Here is a 13,289-nt window from a genome sequence, read left to right as displayed (position 1 = left end):
TATTAGTTCGGTTAAAAAAATAATTTATATTTCCCCATCTCTCCCCCCCAAATAAAATAAACAGAAGCCGGACACAGAGGAAAATCACTCGGCTTTGGTTGGAGGTTGTAATCTGATGCGTCTGCTATATGTTAAGATTTATACTCTTGTCATAGCACGTTTCCCCTTCCTGATGCTGCAGAGCAGACCCAGAGCCTCATGAACACCAAGACAGGTGTCCTATCACCAATCCACTCCCCAACCCCAAAGAGACTTGCCAGACATCTTACTGATAATATTCTAAGATCTACACTGTACTTTATATTCCTGGAAGCACACACAGTTGTTTCAGAAACTTTAAAGATAATTACCAGTAATACTGCCAAAGCGCTACCTAACATGCTTGGTACTATTCGCAGATTTCTATTACTGTGTAAATATATACACACCTACAAAAACACAGAACCTATGAACTAGCTTCAGATATGACTTAAATTTTTTAACCTTATCTATAGCTAGTGAGATCATTTTAGCATTTCCAGAACAGTCTACTGATTGAAATATAACATTAATATCAACTATTTGTGAAATTCCAAATTTTTACCATTAGTAGTTAATTTCTATTTTATGAATGCTTAAAGAAATCTGTAATTTGACGGGGCCAGAGAGATTACTCAGTGGTTAAGTGCACTGGCCGTGTGCAATTACGGGTTTGAATCTCAGCAACCACATGGTGGCTCACAACTGTAGCGCCAGTTCCAAGGGATCTGATGTTGATAACCAAGCGGTGCACAGATAGACATGCAGGCAAAACACCCATACATATTAAAAAACAAAACAAAACAGCAAGTCTCAATACATGCAGCAGGCATTACCAAGATACCTGTCAACTTTTTTTTTTTTTTTTTTTTTTTTACAGCTGTGCTTTGTTTGTTTTGGGTTTTTGTCTTCTGATATAGTGCTGCGATCTAACTCTACATCTTGCAGATGACAGAAAATTTCTCTACCAGAGCTACATCCCAGTCCTGTTTTTAGCACTGATCACAATCATTATAAACAATAACAGTCTACAAATCTGGAGAAAGACTAAAAACAGTACAACTGTATGATCTATCTTGAGAATAAAGACATTAACTCAGATGAGAATTTTACACAAAGATAATTTAATTTGAGAAAAAAATGAATAGATGTTTTTGGTATTTATGTCCAATAAACATTATCTAAAAAGAAATAAATTCTTTAACCCTTTAAGTTAAATGACTACAGGGTCATCTAAAGAGTGATGTCTAGAGACCAGAGTGATAGCCCATGCCTGCAATCCTACCTAGCACTTGGGAGGCCGAGGCAGCATGATTATAAGTTGGAAGCCATCCTAGGTTAGGAAGTCATAATGAGTTAAAAGCCAGCCTGAGCAAAAACTGTTTCAAAAACCAAAACGCAATTCTACTGGGGGAAAAGGAAAATAAAATGGAGGGCTCTGGAAAGATGGCTCAGCAGTTAAGAGCATGCATTTGCTGCTTTTGCAGAGGATTCAGGTTCTATTTTCAGAAACCATAGCAGTGGCTCCCAACTGCCTGTAACTACAATTCCAGGGGATGTGATGCCTGTTTCTAGCCTCTGTGGGCACTTACACATATGATGCACATATATACATGTAAGTAAAATGCTTACACACATAAACTAATCACATACTTGAAAGTAAATGATGTCAATGTGAAAATCGCATAAGATTTTAGACAAGGCAGACACCTCTCAAATATTAAAGGAAACAAGGGAATTTGAGAATAACAATATTCTGTTAGAACCTCTTCAAGGAAGACAGAACTCTGAGAGAAGTACATAGTAGAGAAAGCTAGATTTATCATGAGACTGTTTGGAATCGAAGGCTTATCATTTAATTACACAACAATGTGAACTTTGCTAACTACTGCAAAATTTAATGTACTTAGCTTAAAAATATGTATGCAATATGGGCCAGTAAAATAGCTCAGCAGATAAAGGAACTTACTGCCAAGCCTAATGACTTCAGGAGAGAACTGACTCCCACAAGTGTTTTTCTCATCTCCACATGTGTGCTGTGGTATATACATGTCCACAGACATATAAATAAATAAATGTAATTAACATTTTAAAAGAATACTTATTGATTTCTGAGTTACCTTCATCTTTAAAAATAATAATTGAACTTGTCTGGAGGTTCTCGCAGGGGAGCGCAGCTCCTCCTATACCCTTGACCAAAGACCAGTCCTCCTCTATTCAGGGAAGGTCACCCTCTTTGACCAATCATGCAACTTTGGGAGGGACGTACATGGACTGGTGAAGGAGGAAGGGGACAACCGCCTAGCCAGCCAGATCAACAGAATCAGGACTGGGGGGGAGTGAGAGAGGGGCTATAGCTGGGATACAAAGTGAATAAATTGTAATAAATAAATAAATGAAATGAAAAATAATTGAAGAAAATGCGTTAAAGTAAAATTTAAAGAACTTTTTAATTTTTTAACTCTAGTCCCTTAAAGAAACACAATTTCTTCATCTATAAAGAAGTTTTAGGCAAGATAGTCTCTCAATATTTCTTAGCTCTTACCTCTTCAAGAACGTATTCTGGAAAACAATCCATAAAGGTCCTTCAATATAAGCTTGCAACCTCAGCTACTTAGGAAGCTGAGGTAGGAGAATCACTTGAGTCCAGTTCAAGACCAGCCTGCATAACACAGCAGCAAGCACACAACTCATCTGACTTACTAGCGCCATCTGCCTATCATGGTATGAAGAGTTTATTTACAAAAGATAGCCCATGGGTGACACCTGCTGCTGAAACTAGGGATTTAGCACATGTATGAGACACAGGAAACACGGGCAAAAAATTAAAACAAGCAGGTGTTAAGAAAACTGAACAAAAAAAAAAAAAAACTATTTTAAGCAGCTGGGTGTAGTGGTGCACGCCTGTAATCTGAGCACTCTGGGAGGCAGAGGCAGGTGGGTCTCTGTGAGTTCAAGGCCAGCCTGGTCTACAAAGTGAGTCCAGGACAGCCACGGCTGGTCTACAAAGTGAGTCCAGGACAGCCACGGCTACACAGAGAACCCTGCCTTGGAAAAAAGACTGTAATTCTCAAACCACAACACTTTTCTTTTTCACATGCGCACTGTTCTCACTCTCAACTTCAACATGGTCAAGTATTTTAGTTTCTATTTAAGAAATGGTATACACACATAATCTGAAGCTAGAAATTATTACCTGAATAAAATGAAGCCAAGTGATTCTACTGCTGCTCTCCTGACATCATCATTAACATCACTTACCTAGAGAAGAAAATTTAAGATGATTTTAACACACATTCTATTAATAAGCTGATATAAACTCCCCATCACTCAAATATAAATTAGGCCTTAATAATATTTCTTCATCAAGTCTTTCTCCTTACCATGTATATTAAACATATACCTCAAGTATATACAGTAAATAAATTTAAGAAATAATGAAACACACGCAGTTTTTAAAAGTCTTTCCTGGCACACCTTTAATCCCAGCACTAGGAAAGCAGAGGAAGGTACAACTCTGTGAACTTTAGGTTGTTATTTTCTTCATATGAAGTTCAAGACCAGCCAGGGCTATATTGTCTCAAATACTAAAAACAAAAAGACACTCTTTGCTTAATTTAGAAAAAATAAATCTAAGAGTTCCTCCTTGAAGCATCTTAGATGCCTTTGCAGCCTGGTGAAGCGTAAGGTTCAGAGCCACTTAAGACTAATTCTGCTGCATTATAGCTTTTCTGAGTAAGGAATGCCCAAGCATTTCTTCAATGCTGTTTCCAGGGATCTTGTTGTGCCCCAAGATCAAGCAAAACACAAATGCCAACAATAAAACTCATAGTATGTTGACTGTGGTGCTTTAAGTGAAAATGGCTTCCATAGGTTCATAGGGAGTGGCAGTGTTGGGAAGTGTGGCCTTGCAGGAGGACGTATGTCACCGGAACTGTATCAATTGTTTAAAATTGATGCTGTTTTCCCATTGTCAAGATGATTGAAATTCACAAAGTTACACATGGAATGAAAATGATTTGAGCTGGCACTATTCTTCTTACTAAACTACACTGAATTTGAGAAGACTGTGGAAAAGCCTGCTGGAAAGCATAGGCATCAGATTTCTTGGGCAGGAGACCTCTTGAAACATAGCATGTTCCAGTTAGTGGTACCTAAAGCTAATTTCACTGGCTAGAAAAAGTGGTTTCTTGAAGCTCTTTAGATTTACTTGTCTTAAGATGACCAAAGAGTCTCACATGGTCTTGTCTCTTAAAAATGAGGATGCTCCTTGGGGTAGTTTCAGGAAGTATCTTTGACTGGTTTTGAAGACTATTCATGCTCACACAGTACTTTCTATTCTATTTCATTCTGAAAACCCACTGTTGAATTACGGACTACTGTGTCCAATGAACGGGAATATGAACTTGAGGCCACGGATGGGCCATATACACGATGGTCACATATACAGTGCATGTACTACATGCCACACTCTGTTGTCCACCTGTAAACTTTTCTTTCTACTTTACCTACCCCTGAAAGAGATCAAGAGCACTTACAGCAACATGTAGCAGGCGTCGAATAGCTTTGTTGTTACCAGAGCCACAATAAGCCATGGCTACAGTGTACATTCCTGATCTTCGAAGAATTGGGTCCTGAGAAAGAATAATTCCAATTAGTCCTCAACCTACTTCCAAGAGTGATTGCTGCTGGGCACTGTGAAGCAAGCCTATGGTGACAACTATCTGGGAGGCTCAGGTGGGAGATTTGTTGAGTTCAGTTATTACAGGACAGCCTGGGCAATGCAGTTAAAACAACCTCTGAAAACAAGCATTTCATCCCCCTAAAGCAGCAATAAACCAAAACAATAACTGCTATAAATAGCAGGCATAGTATCAAAGACACCAGGTAGTCTCATTTAATGTAGAAACCATGAACCTTAAAACAATTTGTGATTGGTAGTTTTCAAAGTGAATGCGGGAAAATAAACCCTCAATACAGGAGGAACTGTTCTTAATTCTTAATTATTTCTATCTTGCCTTATACTTTCTGGGAAGTACAAAGTCAAGTTATTATCAATACAAACAGCTATATGAAATCGACTCCCACTTAGAAAACAAAAAACAAAGAAGACAGGTCCTATTTTCCATATTCTTTTGTTTGTTTTTCAAGACAGTGTTTCTCTGTTTATTCCTGGATGTTTTGGGACTCACTGTAGTTCAGGCCAGCCTCAAACTCACAGAGATTCCTCTGCCTCTGCCTCCCTAGAGCTGGAATTAAAGGCATAAGCCACCACCACTTTCTAATTTACTTTTTCCTTACCTAATTCCTGGGCAAGGAGCTCTAAGTGGAAGAAATGTAAGTCTGACAATTGAATGAATTAATTAGTAATCCAGCCAATAAACTATAATGTATTGATCACATTACAGAGAAGAGTGTACCTCTAGGCACCTGCTACACATAATACCATCATATACAGATATATCAGAAATCCTTTACTCAAATATAAAGAATGTTAATGTTTTCTGATGAAAAAAAAAAAAACAAAAAATAGTATACCTTATTAAAAGTACTGCTAAATCAAGCAGTGATGGCACATGCCTTTAATCCTAGCACTTAGCACCAGCGGTTCGCCTGGTCTACAGAGTAAGTTCCAGGACAGCCAGAGCTATACAGAGAAACCCTGTCTTGTGCCAGATGCATGCTTTTAATCCCAACAGCTGGAAGGCAAAGGCAAGATGGATCTCTGTGAGTTCAAGGCCAGTCTGATCTACAAAGCAAGTGCCAGAACGGCCAGGGCTACTATACAGAGAGAGCCTGTCTTGAAAAACAATACAAAACAACACAAAACAATACTGTCTTGGGGCCAGGGGAGACAAATATAGGATGAGAATGTAGATTTCAGGGGAGAAAACAAAAAGGACCTCACCTTATCACGACAGAGAGATTCAATGAGAGCATCAGCCTCTTCCATCCTCCCGTACATCACTAACGCAATGCCAACCGCTAGACCACGCAGAATCTTCTCGTGCTGAGTCTCTTGTGCATAGCCAACCATATCCTCAATCGCTTGGGCGTTTTTAGAACCTAACATAACCAAACCTAAGGCCAGGCCAGCTGCCTCCCCTGGAGTAAAAAGTGAAATAACGTGCAAAGCTATTTTTATAGCGTCAACATATCCAACCAAAAGTAGTGCCTATTTGCATCAGTTATGAGACTACTAGCCTTCTAATAGAGATAAAAACACTTTAGATTGATTTTACGTGTTTTGCCTTGACATTTATGTACAACCACACATACATGTATGTGCCTGCTGCCTGAAGAAGCCAAGAGAGGACGGTGAATTCCCTAGAACTGGAGTTAAGAGTAGTTGTGAGCTACCATGCGGTGCTGGGAACCAAACTTAGGTCTTCTCTAAGAGCAACAAGTGTTTTTAACTACTGAGCCCTCGCCAACCTTTAAAAAAAATACTCATTATTTATGTGGACATGAGTGTGTCTATTTGCAGATATGCACATGTCCAAGAAGGTCAGAGTAACGCTGGACACCCTAGAGCTGGTATTAAAGGCAGTTTTTAACTGCTTGATGTGGGTACTGGAAATTGAACTCTGGTCCTCTAATACAGGCTTTTAACTGCTGAGCCATCTCTCCCTAATTCCAAATTTTTGTTAGTTTGTTTTCGAGACAGCGTTTCTCCATATAGCCGTGGCTGTGCTGGACTTGCTTTGTAGACCAGGCTGGCCTCAAACTCATGGAGATCTGCCTCTGAGTGCTGGGATTACAGGTGTGCGCCACTGAGCCCAGCTCCCCAAGAGCAATTTTTAAAAAGAGAGACAGTGTATGTGGAAGTATATCCATACATGTATATTATTTTTCTTTTAAATCTTGACAGTATGTATTATCCAATCTTGTAATAAAGTCAAGAGACATTATGGCAACTTTTTTTTTTTTTTAAAGCATTATTACTGTGGTAGTTTGAATTGGTATGGACCCCATAGACTTAAGTGTTTGAATGCTTGGCCCATAGGGAGTAGCATTATTAGGAGGTGTGGCCTTGCTGGAGTAAATGTGGCCTTGGTGGAGGAAGTGTGTCACTGTAGGGACAGGCTTTGAGGTCTTCTATGCTCAAGCTACACCCAATGTGGCACCCCAGTCTCATTCTGCTGCCTGGGGATCAAGATGTAGAACTCTCAGCAACTCTTCCAGCACCATGCCTGCCTACCTGCTGCCATGTTTAAACTGTAAACCAGCCCCAATTAAATGTTTGTTTTTTAATAAGAGTTGCTGTGGTCATGCTCTTCACAGCAATGAAACCCTATCTAAGATAATCACCAAGCACCATGGAATATCCCCAACACAAAAATAGCTCTCTTTAATAACCTCCTATTTGCACAAGTTACTTCTGTCAGAGCAATCTGAATACACCCCTTTAGAAAGGGGCTACATTAAGAAAGAACAAGATAAATCTGCTAAACAGAAAAAATTCTGCTTCCTCGTCAACAAGAGAAGCCCAGTGTATCTAAGGACAGCACTACCTGGCCTTCTCTCTCTTCCCCAATGTAATGCCAACTATAAGAATTCTCATCTTGAGTTTTTTTTAAGAAGATTATAAAAAGGCAAGTAAAAAAAAAATCACATAAAAATCACAAAGTTTGTTGTTTTCAGTAACAAATGCTTACCTGTGACAGCATCATCCTGATAAAGGTTTGTTTTCAACAAATCATATACATCTTGACGTGCAGTTCCCATTGCAGCTAAACCGAGGCCCAGGCTGCCTCCATGTCTAACAATCTAGGGAAAAAAGCATTGGTTCCAATAATCCAGAACACAGTACTTAAAACACGCACACACACAGAACCCTCAGCTAGGCTGGTTTCAAACTCAGTATGTAGCTGTGGATAGTCTTGAACTGTTTGATCCTACCTCTACTTCCCAATTATAAAAAAATATTTTGAGAGGAGATATACAAAACGTGTCTCAGTAAAAAAGAGCAGATACTCAGGAACCCGTGGTAACCTCAGCAATTTTAGTTATGATGGCTGCTAGTGTAACTAGTGACTCGAGAAGTACGTGAGAGAAGAGAAGTAGACAGAGTGTACCTCCATAAACTTACATAGGAAAGACTAAACAGTGCTAAGAGGCAAGTACCAGTGAAAAATTAGGCCAGACAAGGGAAATCTGCAGATGTTCGTAGGCTAAGAAGGAGGAGGCAGTATGGATGGAGAAGCCAAAGACTGAAGAGAAGAAAGCATCCAACTAATACAGTTGAAAAGTAGGAGAAAATGGGGTCAGAGCATAAAGCTGATCTTCATCTGAAAAAGGAGGCTTTGGAAGTTGTCCACTTTGCAAGCGCATTTTATTCTCGTGAGGACAGCACCCCAGCGTTGTTGTGGGGTGACTGTGGCGGAACTGTCACTTGTGAAGCCCCACCTTATCCTAGCTCTGGTGTGCGCACGAAGCCAGGGCAGTAGGGTGTTCTGTCTCTAGAACTGTGATGTCTGCAACCAGGGAAATCAAGGAAAAAAATGTTTCAAGTTCGTTCATCCTGACCACAGGTCCCAGAAGACAGAGCCCCCCAGCTCCTGTTTATACATAAGCAGTCATCCAGAGTTGCCCAGAGTTAGAAAAACGCTGCTTCATCAACATCTTCATTAATTATAGAAGATGCTTCTGATGAACTTCTTGTTTCAGTCAGAAGACGCTTCCACTACTAGTGTTCTGCCGCCTGCTTTGCACGTGTGTGTGTCAATAAACTATCTGAGCAAATGAGGTAAAGATGTGTGCACGTCCACGGAGAATTTGTGAGCGAGGAACTTCTCAGCCAGGACAGACCATCTTCTTGGCTCAATTTTTTTCACTGAAATTTGAAGCTATAATGTTCTGGTTCATTTAACCATTTTCTTGATAATTTTCTAAAACACTTGAACCTAAATGCTAAAGTCTAAAATCCCATTTGAGGGTCATTTAAAGTAACAGGACTGCTTAATAAACGTTTTCAAAAGAATTACATAAAAAAACTTATCAATGATCAAAATGAGCAATAATTCTGATTTCTCAGAGTATATGCTACCTTGGACACCCTGCATTTCCTTGAAAAAGATATGGTTAAACCAGGTGAAATGTAACATCCATACAGTAATAACATTCCAAGATATTTAGGTGAGACCACATGTCTTGCTTGCTTCACTTGGTTTTAAAGGACTAAGAAGCACAATTTTAACTTACAAAGAAAAAAAAAAAGAAACAAACAAAGAAGAAAGGAAAAAAGGAGGCAAGTGTGATGACTCATTCCTGTAATTTCAGCACTCAGGGGGCTGAGGTAGGAGAATGTCTGAGTTGGAAGACAGGTTGGGTTAAATACCAAGACCCTATCTCAAGAAAACCTACAGCAAAATGGAAGCAGTTTCAATATAAACCCCCAAATTACTATGGGAAGTTCTGTTTTTGATATTCCCAAATTCTAAGAAATCTATTCACCAAAATACTGAGCAAATATATAATTAGGTGGTTCTCAACCTTCCTAAGGCTCCAACCCATTAATATAGTTCCTCATGCTGTGACCCCAAACTAGAAAATTTTGTTGCTACTCATACTGTAATTCTGGTACTTTGTAAATTGTAATGTAAATATCTGATATGCAGAATACCTGATATACACAACCCCCACGAAAAGGTTATTTGACTCCTAAATGGGTCGAGACCCACAGGTTGAGAATCACTGTCTTAGATTCTCAAATAATAGAAATACGGTTTTTCACCCTAATACTTACATCATTGCTGGCATTCTTAAGCTGATTAAGGAGATAGTCAATTATGTCACCGCCATGATTGGCATGAATAAGACCCAATGCATAAAGACCTCCACCTTCCTGATAGGCTGACCCTGGAGAAGTGTCCTTGGGAAGGTATGTTGCCATTAACTGTAATGCTTCCTTCTCATGACCCTGTAGATTTGAGTTACAAAGAGGTTAGAGAAAGGTAGAGCAAACCAGGTGCAGCATCTCCTCAGAATGCCTACTTGTTGACTGGTTAACAGGGTGTGCTCTCATCCAAACAATTCCTACACTTAAACAGGACTCTTTAACAGATCTAGAAACAGCTTGGTTAGAAAACATTGCAATCATATCTACTTTTGACTTTGTTTTACAGTGTTTCCCCAAACAAATTAACTTAGACTATACAACATTTCAATTCAATTGTTAAAAAATGGCTTAGTCAAGGATTTCTAACTTTTACTAAAAAGAAAGATACTGATTTTAGTGCCTTCTTTACTTCACCCTTCGCTGTCCAAGGACTGACCTGATCTGACAACATACACCTATTGATGAATTACAATAAACTTATGCTTCTTAGCCCCAGAAAAATCGCTTCTTCTCTGATGGCCAGTCACAATGAATAAAATATATTACCTTATGGATTACACCCAAGCTGGCAGTTGCAGTAAATTTGGCCCAGTTAGTGGCTCTGGCCAACCACTCCAAATTATCTCTGTAAGAGGAAAAAAAAAAAAGCATCCTGAGCATTATTAATCCTGACTTTCCTAAGCTGTTCTGTTCTTGGAGAAAGAGTCTAGTACTGTAGTCCAGGTTGGTCTTCAACCAGTAATCCTCCTGCCTCAGCCTCCCAAGCACTGGAATTACAGGCATGCATTAATATTATGATTTTTTTTTTTTTTTGAGATAGGTTTCTCTGTGTAGCCCTGGCTGTCGTGGAAATCAATCTGTAGACCAGGATAGCTTTGAACTCAGAGACCTGCATGCCTCTGCCTCCCAAGCGTGTGCCACTACCACCCAGCTCTAAAGATTCTTAAAATACAGGATACATAATTCTACTTTGAACAAAAGGAAAATCATATATTTCATTTTTTTCCTTCAAGCTACCAAGGCAACTTATAAAAGTAATTAATTTTACTTTAAAATAAGCAAATATAAAACAAACTATATGTAATAAGCAAACATACTTAAAATTCGAGACTAGTTGGAAGCATGAGAATACTCTCAATGCAATCTTGGTAAAAAATCATTTGGGGGGCTGAAGAGACAGCTCAGTGGTTAAGAGCACAGAGTGTTCTTAGAAAGAACCCGACTTCAGTTCCCAGCACCCAAGTCAGCGGCTCAGTGGCTGTTAACTTCAGCTCCAGAAAATCTGACGGCCTCTTCTGGTCTCCCAGTGCAACTACAGATACCCTATCCCCAGACACACAGGAATATATATTTAAAAAAGAAATTCCAGCAAGGTGGAATTCTCCAAGCATATTTACCTAAGAAACTGGTCACTGGTCGTACCACAGTGCATGAATGAGTTAGCTATTACAGTTGCTGTATGACATACAGAATTTCGTACTGCATCCTATAAAAACAAGTACAGACTTCTTTATCACTGGCAAAGTATTTGTACATACATATGCTCACATACATTCAGAAGCCCTATTTTGCAGCAAAATCAGAAAACAATTGAAATGACATTTAAAATATGAATCTTGAGGTTTGTTTTTTTTTTTTTTTTTGCTTTTGAAGAAAGGGTTTGAGACATATATAAAGATGAAAAAGCTAGTCTGTAAAAACAAGACAATCAAAGATTTTTATTTGTGGTATTAACTTCAAGTCACTATCAGATTTTTTGTCTGTTTTATGGGACAGGGTTTCATGTAGCCCAAGTAGGCATGAACTTGTTTGACCTCCTGACACTTCTGCCTATATCGCCACTGGCTCAGTCACAGATCTGAAGTGTGAATTCACAGATCTCCAACTCCTCTCCTTGAGCAGCCAATAATTGTTCAGACATTTCTATTCCTCTTCACATCTTGCCTAAGGTCTCCACGGTGCTGGAGGAACATAAGTAGCAATGCTGTAACTCATTTGGCCCGCACCTTTAGCAGCCACCAAATTATGTATCAACGCAAGAATGTATTTTTTAGTGCTGCAGATATAACTAACCCAAGGCCTTTTACAGTCCAGGCAGCTCTCTACTCATTAACTACCTTCTAAGCCCTAACTTATTTACAAATTATGTGAGTCTGTATTTTTTTTGCGATCTGTAAATATGTATTTTTTTAAAAGGGACTAAATACATGCTTAAATCAAACACTCTTTAGTTACTGAACTAGTGTATGGCTATAAGAAAAAAACAAATGTCCCTGGGAAGGGATACTGAGAAGATTTTCTTTTTTACTGCTATTTATCTTTATACATGAAAACTTTTTTCTCCCAAGAAAGCAAAGTTTATTTAGTGCACTGCAAAGAGAGCAGTAGGCATGGCAGTAATAGATGAGCTACTTTCCTTGAAAACACTGTGTGTGTGTGCACGCACGCTCATGTGAGAGCTCCTGTGCCACCTCAGGTGTCATTCCTCAGGAGCTAACCATCTTGCTTTTTGAGATAGTCTCTCATTGGCCTAGAGTTCAACAAATAGGCTGCGCTGGTTGGCGAGTAAACCCCAGGGATTCACCTGACTTCCCAGTATTACAAGCACCCACCATCTCTTCTGGGGACTGAACTCACGTTTTTGTTTGTAAAACAAATAAGCACTTTACCAACTGGGCTACTTTAGCTCTTTTGAAAATTCCTGAACTAAATTTACAGGTATGTAATCATACCTGTTCAAAAACTGAAATTTGTCAGAGTCTGTGCCTAAGACTGGTAGAGTAGGAAATATAGTCATATCAACTACATTAACATCTTGACCATGCTATCATGCTCAACTTTAAGTGAATACATTAATATTTAAAATAAAACTTAAATTTAATTTAAAATGAAACAAAAAATTCACATTACTGAACAAGTACAAAAAACAGGAACTCAATCCTTGTCAGTTCCCTTTCCTCTAGTAAGTGAGAGTTTCCACCCATTCCCTCATGCTGGTAATGGAATCCAGGGACACATTCACACAGGCTGAGTAGATGTTCTTGCAATGAGTTCAGCCACACTCACTGTTATTTTTACAAAAACTTTTAACATTCGCTTGGTTATAGGAAGTAAAACAAAGCCTTCAACAAGACATAAAGAACACTATAATACAGAAAATTTTCTACCTTTGTGTTTTTCAAAATCATGAGGTCTGTGTTATTATTTCGTATTAGGAACTGCAGGTGTAATTCAATAGCCATTTCACCACTTAAAATTTTAATCATTTTCAGTGTCTGGTCCTTGGGCTCTGGACTCTGCCAAAACAAAAAAGAGTAAAAATATTAATATTAATGAAATTCACTAAACCAATTTTATTTCATCAGTCTAAAAACAATGAAAGCAATCTCACACACACATGTTCATACATACTCATATATAACACACATAT

At 38.8% G+C, this 13,289-nt stretch overlaps 1 protein-coding gene across 1 annotated transcript in view; it reads right to left on the bottom strand.

Moving 5' to 3' along the window:
- The window catches only part of Psmd1 (proteasome 26S subunit, non-ATPase 1), a 68,929-nt gene that overhangs the window by 38,761 nt on the left and 16,879 nt on the right, over window positions 1-13,289 (bottom strand). The window contains exons 9-16 of the mRNA XM_021649730.2: window positions 13,027-13,155; window positions 11,257-11,345; window positions 10,406-10,484; window positions 9,767-9,940; window positions 7,677-7,788; window positions 5,927-6,123; window positions 4,557-4,652; window positions 3,215-3,279 (exon numbers count right to left, since the gene is read on the bottom strand). Coding sequence (XP_021505405.1) covers window positions 3,215-3,279; window positions 4,557-4,652; window positions 5,927-6,123; window positions 7,677-7,788; window positions 9,767-9,940; window positions 10,406-10,484; window positions 11,257-11,345; window positions 13,027-13,155 — 941 coding nt within the window. The remainder of the gene's footprint in view (window positions 1-3,214; window positions 3,280-4,556; window positions 4,653-5,926; window positions 6,124-7,676; window positions 7,789-9,766; window positions 9,941-10,405; window positions 10,485-11,256; window positions 11,346-13,026; window positions 13,156-13,289) is intronic.

Source organism: Meriones unguiculatus, chromosome 15 (assembly GCF_030254825.1).
Source record: "Meriones unguiculatus strain TT.TT164.6M chromosome 15, Bangor_MerUng_6.1, whole genome shotgun sequence".
Lineage (NCBI taxonomy): Eukaryota > Metazoa > Chordata > Mammalia > Rodentia > Muridae > Meriones > Meriones unguiculatus.
The sequence above is the reverse complement of the archived record's forward strand: the minus strand, read 5'-3'. Positions and strand labels throughout refer to the sequence as shown.